Consider the following 15,113-nt stretch of genomic DNA (forward strand, 5'->3'; position numbering starts at 1 on the left):
ACTAAGCACATAATAGTATATATGGTTTTCTCTTAATTTTTTAATTTTAAATTTTTGTGGGTACAGTGAGGGTATATATGTTTATAAGGTATATTAAGTGTTTTGATACAGGCATGCAATGCATAATAATCACATCATGGAGAATAGTGTATCTATCCCCTTAAGCATTTATCCTTTGCGTTATAAACAATCTAATTATAGTTATTTTGAAATGTACAATTAAATTATTGATTATAGTCACCCTGTTGTGCTACCAAATAGTAGGTCTTATTGGTTTTTTCTATTTTTTTGTACTCATATTTGTTACTTGGCCATGATAAAAATCCTGAAGATTGTAGTCAAATGACTTAAGCAATGGGGAAGCAGTAGAAAGGATGCCAAGGCCCTAGCTATTTCATCCACTATAATGTGTCTTCATAATCTAAATTCATTCTCTCTAGGCTGTAAATCAACACATGATTATATGCAGGGTCTGCTGGGCTTTTGGTAATTAAAAATCTACAAATGCCCTCTCCAGCTCAGTTCAGCCAGTGTACAGACTGGTGAGGGTTAGGAGAAAAATTGCATGGGGAAATCAGGGTATTTCTCTGGCTCTATTTTAAACAACATTTCTGGCAGGGGTGGCATCTCCTTCCTGGTTCCAACTAATGCTGGAAATCTCCCGATCCGAAGCCCCTACGACTGCTCCAGCTCTAGGACTCTGACAAAACCACCTACCTACCCCTTTGCCTTTGTAGTCCTAGGGATGATAGCAGCTTCCTGGCATCATTATCTCTTGGGTGCTTCATCATCCTGTTTAATCACTCAAATCTTCCAACCCACACTTTCATAACTGTACATTTTCTGTATCAAATTCCATATGTTGAACTACCTGGCATGGGTTCTGTTTTCCCAACTGAACCGTGGCTAATAAATACACCTATTATCTCTGGGTTACAAAGAACTCTTATCCATCAAACACTAATTCCCCAATAGAAAAGGGCAATCTATATTGTACTTCTATATTCTCCAGATAATTAGAAATACAAATGATGACACTAATGTGGCAATATGAGAAGATCAATCCCATACACCTGGAGGGAGGGAAAATTAATACAATCTTTCAGGAAAGCAACTTGATTACATATAGCAAAAGCATTAAAATATTCACGTACTTTAAATAAATTTCTTCCTGAAATTCTAGCCTAAGGCAAATCAAAAGGTGACGATATAATTTTATATACAGGGATGGTTACCACACTGTTATTTAAAATAGTAAAAAATAAGAAAAAACCTGAATGTCCGATACTAGAGATATGGGTAAATATGGTATATACGATTTTCCCTTATAGAATTCCCCTATCCCCCAACTGTAAGTGAATATAGTTATACATCTCCACTATAGTTCACCTTCATTAAACCTGAAGTTCTTCAGAGGGCAAGGATGTTTGCTTTAAACATTGACAATTACGTGCTAGACAAGTGTTTGTCTCAATAAATATTTCAGAAATAATTATGTAGTCTTAAAGATGAATTTGAAGAATTTTCACTGAAAAGGTAAAAAAAACTGCATGTAACACAGAAATGTACAGAAAGGCTAAGTGATGAGTTTGATTATAAGTAATTTTATCCACTTTTTGTACTTTTTAAATATTTTCCAAATATCTTTTGATGAGTATATATTACACTTAGAACCAGGAGAAAAATTATGTTTACAAAGTGAAAAAGAAAGCAGAGATGAAAGCAGTTGGTAAAGTTAAAATACAACAAGCTCTATATTATTCACCACTGCTTGAATAACTAAAACTAACAATTAACCTCCTCTACCCCCAAAAAAGGAGTATTTGCTGTCAGGGAAATTTAATTCAAAACCACAATGAGATATTACTTCACACCCACTAGGATAGCTATAATCAAAAAGATAATAACAAGTGTTTGAGAGGATGTGGAGAAGTCAGAACTGTTATTTTATTTTTGAGACGGAGTCTCGCTCTGTTGCCCAGGCTGGAGTGCAGTGGCGCTATCTCTGCTCACTGCAAGCTCCGCCTCCCGGGTTCACGCCATTCTCCTGCAGAACTGTTATTTTTAACTGGTGGAAATGTTAAATGGTACAGCCACTCTGGGAAATAATCTGGTAGTTGCTTAACAGGTTAAACACAGAGTTACCATGTGACCTAGCAATTCCACTAACAGGTTTATACTTAAGAGAATTGAAAACATATATTCAAAAATTTTATGTAAATGGTCATAAAAGCATTATTCATAACAGCCAAAAGTAGGAAGACCTAAATGTCCACCAATTGATGAATCAATAAATGAAATATTATTCAGCCAGAAAAAGGAATAAACTACTGTCACATGCTACGATAAGGATGAACCTTGAAAAAATCATGCCAAGTGAAAGGAACCAGCCACAAGGACCACATGTATGATTCTATTCAACTGAAATGTCTAGAATAGGCAAATCCATAAAGAAAGAAAGTATAATAGAGTAGTGGTTGCCTAAGACTGGTAAGTTTGGGGGTAAAATGGGTGACTGCTAACTGGCACACTGGTTTCTTTTAGGGGTGATGAAAATGTTCTAAAATTGATTGTGGTGATAGACGCACAACTCAGAATATATTAAAAAACACTTAAGAGTCTTCTATAAGTGGGTAAACTATATAGTATGAATTACCTCTCAATAAAGCTATTATAATAAAGAAATTTGTATATTATACATAAAGAAAAGGCTGTTAAGAGAAACAAAAAGAATTAAGTTCAAATGCATGTGTGCCAAATTTGCCATAAAAAAGACAAACCTGCAATACTGTACTAACGTCCTGCTAGGCTATAAAGGTTTTAAGGCATTGCGAGTCAAGTTATGAATCAAAAATAATTCTGGTCATTTTTGAAAACATAACTTCCTTGTGTATGTATTTTTTCAAAATACAGATTTTGTTACTAAATGAAAATATTCATCTCATTTACTCATTAGGTATGTGTGTGTGTGTGTGTGTGTGTGTGTATGTGTGTATATATATATATATATATTTTTTTTTTTTTTTTTTTTTGAGACGGAGTCTTGCTCTGTCGCCCAGGCTGGAGTGCAGTGGCGCAATCTTGGCTCACTGCAAGCTCCACCTCCCGGGTTCATGCCATTCTCCTGCCTCAGCCTCCCGAGTAGCTGGGACTACAGGCGCCCACCACCGCACCTGGCTAATTTTTTGTATTTTTAGTAGAGATGGGGCATTAGGTATATTTTTAATACCTTCTAAAGGTTGGGCATTTTCTAGGGATGAAGTAGGAGAGAAAAAAGAGACACTTTTCAAGGGCTTAGAATTTGGTTGTGAAGCTAATATATGCACACTAAATATTCCTAGGACAGTGTAAAGAAGCATTTACTATTCATTCATGTATACAGTAGTCATTCGCTCAGGTGGTGAATTATCTAGGGTCTACCATCCACAAGGCCCTTGGAATGCTTTGTTGAACAGAGCAGACACGGCTCCGGCTCTCAGTAACCACCTTAAATGCTGTGACAAAGTGGGGGAAATAACACCGTATCTCAACTGACTCCCTTTGTCCGCCCTGGTCAGATTTCAGATCACTCTCTCATTACCTCCCAAGAATAAAAAGCAGCAGCTTTCTCCTGGCATAGGCTGCTCTCCTAGGTTTCAGGCACGCTTTCTCTAACTCAGTTGTCCTTTATCCATAGCACTCTGGCCCACATGTCTGAACCACATAATAAAGTATTAATATGCATGGACCTATTGGTTTAACAGAAGTGTTTTCTTCACATTTGAATAAGGGCTTTCTCTAGTAATCACATTTCTAAATGCTTATTGAGTGGTGTCACTTGCTGCCCTTTCATCATCTCAAATCCAACACATCTCACACTGTGGTCCAGAGCACCCCCACTAAAACTGGCTCTCCATTTTGACACTCCTAATTGTTTTAACTGTATCATCCTCCCAAACACAAAACCTCACAGTTATTGCGTACCCACCTCACCATCACACCAGCCTCTAAATCCCTATGAATCGCCTAGATGATCTCACACACCAAATTCTGCAATAAGCTTTCAATTGGTCTATCTTGTCACTAATTTTTCCTCCCACCAGTTCACAGCTCTGCTGTTTCTTCTGAGAAATGTTTAAATAATATGACATTTTGCCTCAAGGATTTTTAGTGTCTCCCCACAGAGAGAGTATCAAGTCCCTGGAACTTACAGATCTCTGTAATTTCAGCCAGTTCAGCCCTCTGCCTTTGCACATCTTACCACCTCCCAAACCAGTTTTACATGTTCCCTTCCCCTGACACTTGTGTTGTCTCTTCTCTTGCCCAGTGACAATGCCCTCTCCAGAGTGGTCCATCAAGCCCAAGGCTGCAAGACCATCTCCTCTGCCATCTCAGATGTGGCTTGTCCACTTACATCAATATTTCCCACATAATACTTACTTGGCAGTCAACCACATATTATTTCAAGGTGTGTCTTGCCTTGTATTAAATTGTTGTTTAGAAGTCTTACTGTTAGGTAGCTTTTCACATGTTTCTGCCTCATTAACAGTTTGAGTTAACACCTTTTTTGGGGGGGAAATAACTTCTTTGTATGACAGTCAAGTGTCTTGTATGCACTATAAGGAACACCAGAATCCTGGCACCAGGTGTAGATAAACTCAGATACTGGGCATTTGGTTATCTAAGTCTTCCTCAATTCAAGTCTTGTTTGAAAAGGGCCAAAGTATTTACATATCAATGCCTATTCCAGCATTACAACATTGTTCACATTACTATTTACAATGTAAGCTCCATGGGGGAAGGGGACAGGGACAAGTGTGTGTTATGCCCATCACTGCCCAGCAATGTGCACAGCATCCGGTACATGATGTGAATGCTCAATAAACATTTACTGAGTGAAGGCTGGGTATGAAGACATCAATGATTTGTGTAAGTGGCAGACAGTCTCCTTAATGTAATTCATCCTTTCTATGTGGTGAATTTAGGTTAAAAAGAAAAGATAGACTACATGAAAAGCTACCACACTATTAGAAACATGCGGATACATTAAAAAAATGAAAACTTCAAGCATCTTTTCTCTGAGTATGATAAACACAGTGAAAGACCCAACTTGTATAATTAGCAGCTTTCTCCATTATATAATAACTTTTTTTGAGGTCAGCCCTGTGTTTTCTTATGATGGAAAAGGAAATTTTCAGATATGGGGTTGATATTAAAAATACTGCTGTTCAATGCTTTTTCATTACAGTTGACATATACAAATTTACTCAATTATACTAAAAACTTAAGCATATTAAGAACTACTATTCCAAAGCAACATAGCTCAATATTGTCACTATTAAAGGCTTTGCTTGGCTTATTTCACCAAGAAATAGTAAATTAAGAGAGTAGGCTATGTAATTTGTGTTTATCAAACATAACTCTTATATAATAAAAAACATACCTGTTGCTCTCCAAGGAAATGACTTCTCAGTTGAGCTAAAGAAAAAGAAGGAAAAAATGAAACATTTATTTATTTTGTCACAAAATTTAGCTTGGGACCTGTTTTGCATATTAACATTTAATTTCCACATTAAATTATACAAAAGCATAAAAACCTTAAATAAAATTTAAACTTATCTAAGCTAATTTTTAGATAGTATTTAAAATGGGAACAAAAATTGTTTCTATTTGGAAATTAAGGCAAATTATAAAATGACATAAAATTCTACTTGAAGACAAAACAGCACAACTGTATGATATTCACAGTACTTACATGATGTACTACAGTTTTTTTGTGATAATATGAAAACTACATATGTATCATATATATGAAAAGGAACCAAAAAGGCTGTTAAACAGTTTATTTTACTTATTTTCAAAAGTGGCAATTAGAACAGAGACAAAACATATAACAGAGACAAAATTTACCGAGGCCACTTTTGAATTGAATGTTGCCTTATAAAATTTAAAACACAGAACTTTATATCAAAAATATAAGGTCCTATAAGCCAGGATAAAGTGACAGCTATGTATTTTCCTTGGTTATTAGAGTGTGCATTTAAAAAATTTGTGCATAAAAACATATCACTGCATCCCCGGTTGCCACCCCTCTTGCCCCAATCAATACAGGAAATCATGGTGTTATAGGGACAGTGCGGCAGAATGCAGGAACAAAATAATGGATTATTAAGCATTTATTAAATGCTAGATTAAGCATTTCACATATGATCTCCTTCATATTATTTATCACAATCTTGTGAACAGGTACATCCTCATTGTTATCTTACAGATAAAGAAACATATGCTGGTAATTCGAAGAGCTGGAACCACACCCAGGACAGTCAGATTCCAAACTCGCGCACCATATAACCGTGCTACCTGGCAGAACAGCTTGTGATCCCATTTTTGCATTAAACACATATAGACACATAGACAATATGACTAGAAGTCTAGAAAAATAAAAACCAATGTGCTAGCAGTTATATCCATGAGTACAGCCATTATATATTTTTTTCTTTTTAATCATTTGTACTTTTTTTCCTTTTAAAAAACCAGAAAAAGGACATATATTCATGGTATTTTTTGAGTGCTTATTAAATTTATAGAAAAAGGAGTGTGACTCCGGGCTTAAGGAAACATTTTGCAAAACAAAGAACGTGGAGCAGGGGAAGAACAGCCCTTTTAGTGCTGTATTTCTAAGATTTTAAGTTCTTATTACCCCCTTGATACTTTCCCCAAGTCATTATGTGGTTATGAAACTTGCTGGTTGAAAACCCTAGATTCCATAGAAACTCCCTGAACTTCAATTTTGTGTGTGATTTGCCTTTTTTCCATCACAGGAGAAACAGTTCACATTCCAGGACCTTGAATGAGCTGCAAGCAGGGGGACATGTTCCCAGCAAGTGGAGTCAACCAGTTAATGCTAATCTCCTCCAGGGCTCTGTGATATTCCTTTATCTGAAATACCCTTAGCTGATTTCAAAGTAGACTGATAGGAAAAAGTGAAAACTTGGTCAAATATCAGGAATGAGACATTTGTCTTGCTCCTAAGGGTAGGCCATCACTGTCTTGAGACTCCAAAAGTGGTTTTGCACACTGAATTTCAATTTCTTCTCAATCTGTTTTTGTTATTTAATTGTATTATCTAAACTAGTTTTCTAAGCACTGAGATTGACATTACCCAACTGTGTTTCCTCAAAAGCATCATATTATATGTCAACATTAAAACACATGGTAAATGAAACTGCCATCCAGAAATGTTTAGTATACCTCAAGTTTCTTGGGAATATTAAGGAAGTTTTATCTTCTGAGTTTGAAACTTATATAAACTTTAATGAAATATAAGACTTTTTATCCTCAAAATTGTAAGTCACAGAATATAATTTCAGATAATTGCTCAAATGGAGCAAGGGCTGTGGCTGTTTTGCTCATCTCTTTATACCAAGTGCCTAGCATTTGCCCAGCACACAGCAGATGCTTAATTAAATTGTGAAAAAATCAAGTTCTTTATTGTTTTGAAAGGTCAGGATTATATAAATTACCAGGTATTACCTAGTATAAGCAAGTCAACTTATTCTCCCTGAGTCTAGGTAGGAAGTTCCAGTAGCCTCGTTGTGTAGCAATCAAGCAGACAGCGTTTCTGCTGCTGAAAGAACCTTTGGTTACCAAAATATAATAGGTATTCCTAGGTGAAGGCAATGGGAAGCCTCGGTTAACATGAATATTCCCTTCTCTATTTAAGGTAGAATATATAAATCATTAGAAAAACAAGCTAATAAAGAAAATTAAAAATAAAAAGTTCCATGGTGTATTTTGAAGATCATGTATTCAGCCCAACTAATTTCACACTAACTTCTATAATTCTGAGAAATAACTGGTCATTACATGTTATTCGTAACAGCCTATTTTCTTTCTGAATTACTTCAAATGATTCTCAAATTGTTCACTACTTTGGGACTCAGGGATTGGACAACAAAACACATGGAATTTTGAAAGGCTGTTTTAAACCACCAAATGCAATTGTTCTAATAAACCCATGTTTATTAGAACAATCACAGGCAGCTTCACGTTAGAAACATAGGCTTATTTCCTCCTTCTCTCCCTCCAACCATCTATTCCTAGAAACACTTCCCCAACTTATACTGAATGCCTACAATGTGTCTGCAGGCACTGTGCCCACAAATGACTCCATCCCGGTTCCCTTTCACTTCTCTTCTGAAGATGCCAAGCAGCTTGCGTTCTAGGAGCTTCCACTGGAATGTGAAACACATTTTAAAATACATACAGGAACTGAGTCACCCATGATAACTTTGTTTCAATGGGAAGATATATTCATAATGTAATATGTTAATAACTTAATAATAATCATTTAGAATGAAATCCACTAATAACCTTGGGGCTGTCCGGTCAGATGGTGAACATCAATCAAAAGCAAATTTATTACCAAATTAACAATTCATTTTAATGCAAAAAATCAGTTTTGTTTATAGGAAGACAATGTGCCCTCATCATATTACATGAAAATATGTTGTAGATCACTATAAAATTCTACACACTCCTGAAATTAATTTTTTTCATTCAGATGCAAATGGAGGCAAAATATCTTTGTTGGACATTAATGGCTGTGCAATATCAACTTTGAAAACTCTCCTTATTTTGCTGTTTTCCATATTAGGACTCAGAAAATTACCTGCTCATAATCCCCTGCAGCCAGAGGCAGGCCAGTAAGTGAGAGTCCACAAGAAGCCACATGTGGAGATAGAGTGGTCCTGAGCATTTGTGGTGGATACAGTGGTGGCAGTAGGTACTGCTCCTGGAAACCCAGATTCAGATTCTGGCTCCCTGGCCTTCCTAGAGACTCCATGAGTTGACACCCAATAGCTCTTAAAAAGTTCCTTTTCTGCTTACATAAGCCAGAGAAGATTCTATTGTTTGCAACCAAAAATCCTGACTGATGTTATCCTAAAACTAACAAAGACAAACTAGCCCTCTGAAAAGGGCCCAAGACTCATAACTGCAGACTATTTCCAACTGCATACTGGATATATAACACAGATCAGATTCAACGTATTGAAATTATTTCCCTCTAAACTGACTCCTGCTTAGTGATTCCCACCTAGTCACTGAAACTGAAGAGTAGGGAGTAATTTTACTGTTTGTTCTTCCCACTAGTGTGTAAGCTCCATGAGGGTATGGGAGTTGGCCTTGTTTACAGACAATGGCCAGAGCCTAAGGCAGTATCTGACACATGGCCATTACTCATTTTGAATTAATCTCTACTACCACTGACATAGTTCTGGTCTTTATCCTCTTTTGGCTGGGTCCTTCAGTCTCTCTCCTGACTGGTCTTACTTCTCATCCTGGCAGGCTCTCTTCTACGCTGCTACTACTGTGATTTTTTTCAAACACTCACCTCTGATGTCATTCTTCTGCTCCTAATGCACAGCAGATCCATACAGGATAAAATGCAAACATCTCAGATGGCACAGAAGGCCCTGCACCACCTGGCTCCTTCTAGTGTGCCCTTTCCCACACAAACCTACATTCGAAGCACTTCTGACTGCTTGCAGTTGCCTCACACACCATACTGTTTCACACTTTCACTGCTATTTTTAGGGCAGAACATGCAGGAATACAGCCTGAAAATTCTTTCAGAATTACTCAAATTCTAGAATGGCACATGCAGGTGCCATATAACTTGTTTATATATCCATGAAACAGAATGCTCTAAAGTTTACCTTCACTTTGTATCACCTTCTATAATAACAGGAATATTAAAAAAAAATGTTTTACTTAATTCTTCTGTCTGATGTGAGCAACCCTGCTTTAGTGGATACCAGTAGGTAAACGCTAGGAGAAGGGACAGTAGAGAACTGGATGGAGCCACATGGTAATTCTGCCATGTCACTTCCCTCACCTTCTTTCAGGTCTAGGTAGGGCTCATTTTATCACAAGTATACACAAGCTACTGTTACTAGTCTCTTAGCAAGACATATTGAATTAGGACAAGATCCAAGGGTTACTCCTTTCTGAAAAAGAACCAGTTCTTAGCCTGAAATTAGAATATGGTCAAATTGCAAAATTTACTGCTTTATTTAAAAAAAATCAGGCTGGGCACGGTAGCTCACACCTATAATCCCACCACTCTGGGAGGCTAAGGTGGGAGGACTGCTTACCCCAGATGTTTGAGACCAGCTGGGGCAACAAAGTGAGACCCTATCTCTACAAAAAAGTTTTAAAAAAAAATAGCCGGGCATGGTGACATGTGCCTGTAGTCTCAGCTACTTGGGAGGCTGAGGTGGGAAGATTGCTTGAGCCTGACAGCAAGGCTCAAGGCAAGCAAGGCTGCAGTGAGCTGTGATTGTGCCACTGCACTCCAGCCTGGGCAACAGAGACCCTGTTTCAAAAAAAATAAATAAATAAACAAAAATAATTGTGTCAAGAGATTTTACACATACATGTATATTTATATATCAATATAAATCATTAATAGCTGAAAAAATAAACCACAGTCAATAACAAATTAAATTTGACTCAGTATTAATTAGAAGGGATAACTCAAATTATCCTAGAAATTGTTTTATTTATGAATGGAGCATGGGTGTGTACCACTCTCTGGACTATGTACCATCTACAGCCTTCTCTCTGGTGACCACCCATCATCCTTCAAGAATTACCTGAGGAGAGTTGGTCACCTCCTCCTTTTTGTTGTGAATGTACTCAATAATTTATCTGTATTTTTGCACTTTTCACAATGTAACCATAGTATTTGTTTACCTACCTGTTTCTACTACCAGACTGCAGCCTTCTTGAGAGTAAATACAGTATATTAATTCTACTTGCATCTAACCAGGAACTGGTGTTGAGTAGGATGCTTAAATAGATCATAGCTGATCTTAACTTTTTGGGTTGCTGTTTTAAAGACTAATGCTACATAATTTTAGAAACTGTTTCAATCATTCTGCAGAAGAGACCATTTCCTCCCGATTTGGGCTCTTTGTATCTCATAGAAAAGATGTTTATTGCATATATGCATACATCACATGGATTCATTCAACAAATATCCGTTGACCATTTATTGAGTGCCAGCCATTGTTAGAAGCCGGGAATACATGGTGAGAAGAGCATCCTACAAGAGAGGACTCTGATGTCAATGTCACAGGGTCCAGCACTATCCAGACTAAAGACATTCACATATCTATCACAAACAAGTGTGAAGCAACTTTTAAAAACAAAAACCAAGACCTAACTCTCCTTATACTCATCTATGAAAAGAAGGTCAACTGGTACTGGGAGCACCCAGGTAGGAATTTGAACATGAAGTCTCCAGTGAGACAGGTATGGAACCATATGAACTATACCCCATAGTCTAGACTGTACCTCGATTTCCACAGCTCACAAACTGTAAGCGGTTGGGAATAAGACAGTTTGGGAGACCACCAAAACAATATGCAACATGTGTAAGAAATCTGACATTTCTCCCCTCTGTCATGACAGATGATCTCTTTAATGGCTATGTAAACCATCTCAAATGAGTAGCATTACATGATCTACTTTCACTATCACACCACAGTTTTTTACAATATTACAATATTCTTTTCTTTTCTTTTTTTTTTTTTTTTAGAGACAGGGTCTCATTTCATTGCCCAGGCTGGGATTACAGGCATGAGCCACTGTGCCTGGTACACAATATTCTCTAAATTATTCTTCAGTGTTCTTCTATTAAATAGAGGTAATTAATACATGAATCAGATGTGTATTAATCTTTACTATGAAAAATTTTTAAAAATACATTTGTACATTTTTGGCCTTTCCTTGATGTTTCACTCCTCAGTTTCCTCTCAGTTTTACTATTTTGAGCTCTGATTCTAAGTTCCACAAGTCTGTATTTCTGTAAATATTAATTCTTGAATTAGAGTTTAAAAACTCCCACATTTACAGATGAAATCTCAGTAGCTTCAGGACATAAGTTCCAAAATGCGTTTCTCTCTTTCTCCACCAATTCGTTATTGTCTTACTTTAAATTTGTGATTTGCTCATTTTATAACTTATGTTTCATCTTTTCTTGTGCCATTGGTGGGCTTTATTTCTCCACTAATCAAAGTTACTCCATTAACAAACGTATAGGCTTTCCGGATTCTAAATCTATTGTGAGTTCTAGCTAAGTCTACTTTTTAGTCAATTCCAAGGTCTATTTCTAAGTTAAAAAAAAAAAAAAAGGGAAATTCATTTTGTGTTTTTATTTTTTGGCAATGAATTACCATTGTAATTACTTAACACCTTGTTATCCTCTAGGCATTACAAATTGCTTTTTAATGAATTACTCCAAAATCCTCCTAGTTAACGTGAACTGGGCTCCATAGTTCCCTGTTACTCTGTATTTCCCATTATGCATCTGGGATTTTTTTCCCCCTCCCCAAGGGAATATGGCAAAATAACTACTAATGATTCTCAAGTTTGTCTCTACTTAAGAATATCACAGGATAAATTTTAAACAAACTACCTTAACGAAGTAACACATTCTGTCAAACACTTAAATTTCTATATTGTCATTAATTATAATTAAATGCAATCTTCAATTATGATGAGGAGACAAGATTTTTATTTCTATCTAACATTGCTTTGGCTTCTGTTTTAATTAGTACATTTAAATCTTTGCTCAGTCTTTCTCTTAACGCATTTGTAAAATATTCCATTAGTTTCTTGTGAGTCCTTAGCTATGTTAAATGCATTCTGTGCTTTAGCTTTCTTGAGTGCACATGAATTTATGCTGAGAATGCCGCTTTCTGAATGTAGTTCCTGTGGAAGTCCCTGGTCTTATTAGGACCAGGCATTCACCTGTGGGCAGGTCTGATTTCTCCTTACCCCGACCCTCAACAAGAATGTCCATGAGCTCATTTTATACTTATAATCAGCAAGGTGAGAAGTAGGATCTAGAAGACTAAGATGGAATAAAGGGTTCTCTAATGCTATAACCTGTCTTCCGATGTTCTGAAAACTCATACCACCTACTAATAGGTAACTCTCAGGTTACAACCAGTTTTGTTTTTCCTGTTTGGGAAACAGGGTCTTTAGCTGTTGCTTTTAGTTAGATAAGGATTGCCCAGGAAATAAATTCTTTACACTAGAGACTTATGCTCGTCTTAACATCAGAACAAATAGAGCAGTTACACAAAATTATCATGATTATTCTTCCCAAAACAAATTTGGATAGCTCTTCATCATTGCACTAAGCTAGTTCAGTAAGGTGAAGACAGGAAGGTCAACACGTGAAGACAGTGAAGGTGAACTGCTTTGCCCAGCTCAAGGACGGGGGAGATGGAAGGCAAACAAATATCTCCACCACCACATTCACTACCACCTTGGAGGGACTCTCAGGACCCTAGTTTGAAAAATCACGAATCCAGGCAGTGATGATTTCTTAGCAAAAATACTCTGAAAGCAATCCCCCTTAGTATTTAACTATATTTTTGAAACCCCTTCCAAATTTACTTAGTGTCTATTCACAATCAATCTCAATGAAAACAAAAACAAAACAAAACCTCTTCCTTCAAATTCCTGGTTTTTCACTGACCAAGTCTCTCTTTACCATACTGTCAGATCCTGGGCAATTCTCTGTTGGATGGAGACTGATTTCTTTCTTCCCAAGAAGGGGCCACTAATTAATTCTTCCTGGCTTTTCATCAGAATGGCTGTTAGTCCCCTCTCTTCCTAAGGCTATTCCCAATATCTCAGCAGCCAGGAAAAGTGAAAATGTGACAACAGGTCCCTAACTGTAGTTTAGTTACTTTTATGTGTTATGACCTTGCCCCTGAAAATGGTACATGCCTATAGTTTGAACTAAGCAAGGCATAACAAATGAGACAGGGCAAAGGGCTTCTTTTCATAATTATTTATATGATCCGAGGGCGATATTGAGGTTACAGAAAAGCAAGAGCACTTGAATTAAAAACGACACCCTTCATGTAGGCTACAGCTGTTCCTGACCCACCATCCACAGGACATGAGGCTTGAGCTGCCTTCCACTAGCGAGGCTCTGCATCAGTCCATCTCCACTCCAAACCCAATCACTGCTGTGACCAACAGAATGAACAAACGAGATGGCTACAGGAAGGCAGACCTGATGCCTCATGGAAGGCAGGAAAGCTCAAGGGCCTAGAGTCAGACTCATATCTCCCTCAGTGACACTTTACCTGAAAAACTTGGCTATGCTCAGAATATGCTTTTACAATTTTAGTCTTTAAAAAATCATGAGCAACAGGGACAGCAAAATGTGGAATAAAAGTCCAGTCTTGGTTTACATTGGATGCTAGCAAGTTTGAGTGAAATACATGCCCAGATACTGTGGTGAACATGTTTGGTCTTATTCATGGTCCTATTTTGTTTTCATACTTGTTTTCTCAGTTCTTCGTTCTACTTTTCCTTTGTGCTACTCTACTATATATTTTTGGACCCCTATAACAGCTGTCTAAAATGCATTCCAGAGAAAGGTAAGATTTAAATAAATAATATCATGACCAGCCTCCTGAAGGGAAAATTGCTTATTTGATGCAGAGCAAAAACATGAAAGGAACAGGAAATACAATTCAAGTAACCTTCATAGGGACTAGAGGTGAACAAATTTCAGAAGATGTTAAATATTCTTTGACAAAAGCATTTTGTGTTAGTGCTTTGAATCTATGAATAAAAGATTCAGAAGACCATATGGGAAAGGGAAGATCAAAAAGGATGTAGTACTAGACAAAAAATGAGACAAACAGTTCCCTCTAGTATCCCTATAAATTATACAGGAAACATGACTTCTGTTTATGCCCATCCCACAACAGGTGTTCCAACTAGTCAAAGTAGAAATCAGAATAGGAAGGTTTTCTAATATTTCAAATGACATTTGAAAGAATGAAAGCAACTGAGATGAAAAGAGTAAAATGGCTAAACGCAACAACAGACTCTCTTCCTAAATATCCTGCCACAAACCTAGGATCCTATTTGGGCAAAGGGTTGGCCTTGAACCAGATGGGCTACTGGGAACTGTGTCCATGGTCTACAAAAAGGTGTGGCCTCCCTCATTTCTATTCTTCTAAAACCTTCCAAAGTTGAAGAAATAGAAAGGAAATTTTAAAAAATTTAAAATAAAGAAGAAAGGGCATATAAAC

The 15,113-nt window shown here is 36.9% G+C and overlaps 1 protein-coding gene across 13 annotated transcripts in view; it reads right to left on the reverse strand.

Moving 5' to 3' along the window:
* The window catches only part of PKP4 (plakophilin 4), a 228,486-nt gene that overhangs the window by 73,618 nt on the left and 139,755 nt on the right, over positions 1-15,113 (reverse strand). For all 13 annotated transcript variants that reach the window (XM_050751610.1, XM_050751609.1, XM_050751612.1 and 10 more), the window contains one exon: positions 5,423-5,457. In XM_050751610.1, the coding sequence (XP_050607567.1) occupies positions 5,423-5,457 (35 nt within the window). The remainder of the gene's footprint in view (positions 1-5,422; positions 5,458-15,113) is intronic.

The sequence above is a fragment of the Macaca thibetana genome, chromosome 12, assembly GCF_024542745.1.
Source record: "Macaca thibetana thibetana isolate TM-01 chromosome 12, ASM2454274v1, whole genome shotgun sequence".
In the NCBI taxonomy this organism is placed as follows: Eukaryota; Metazoa; Chordata; class Mammalia; order Primates; family Cercopithecidae; genus Macaca; species Macaca thibetana.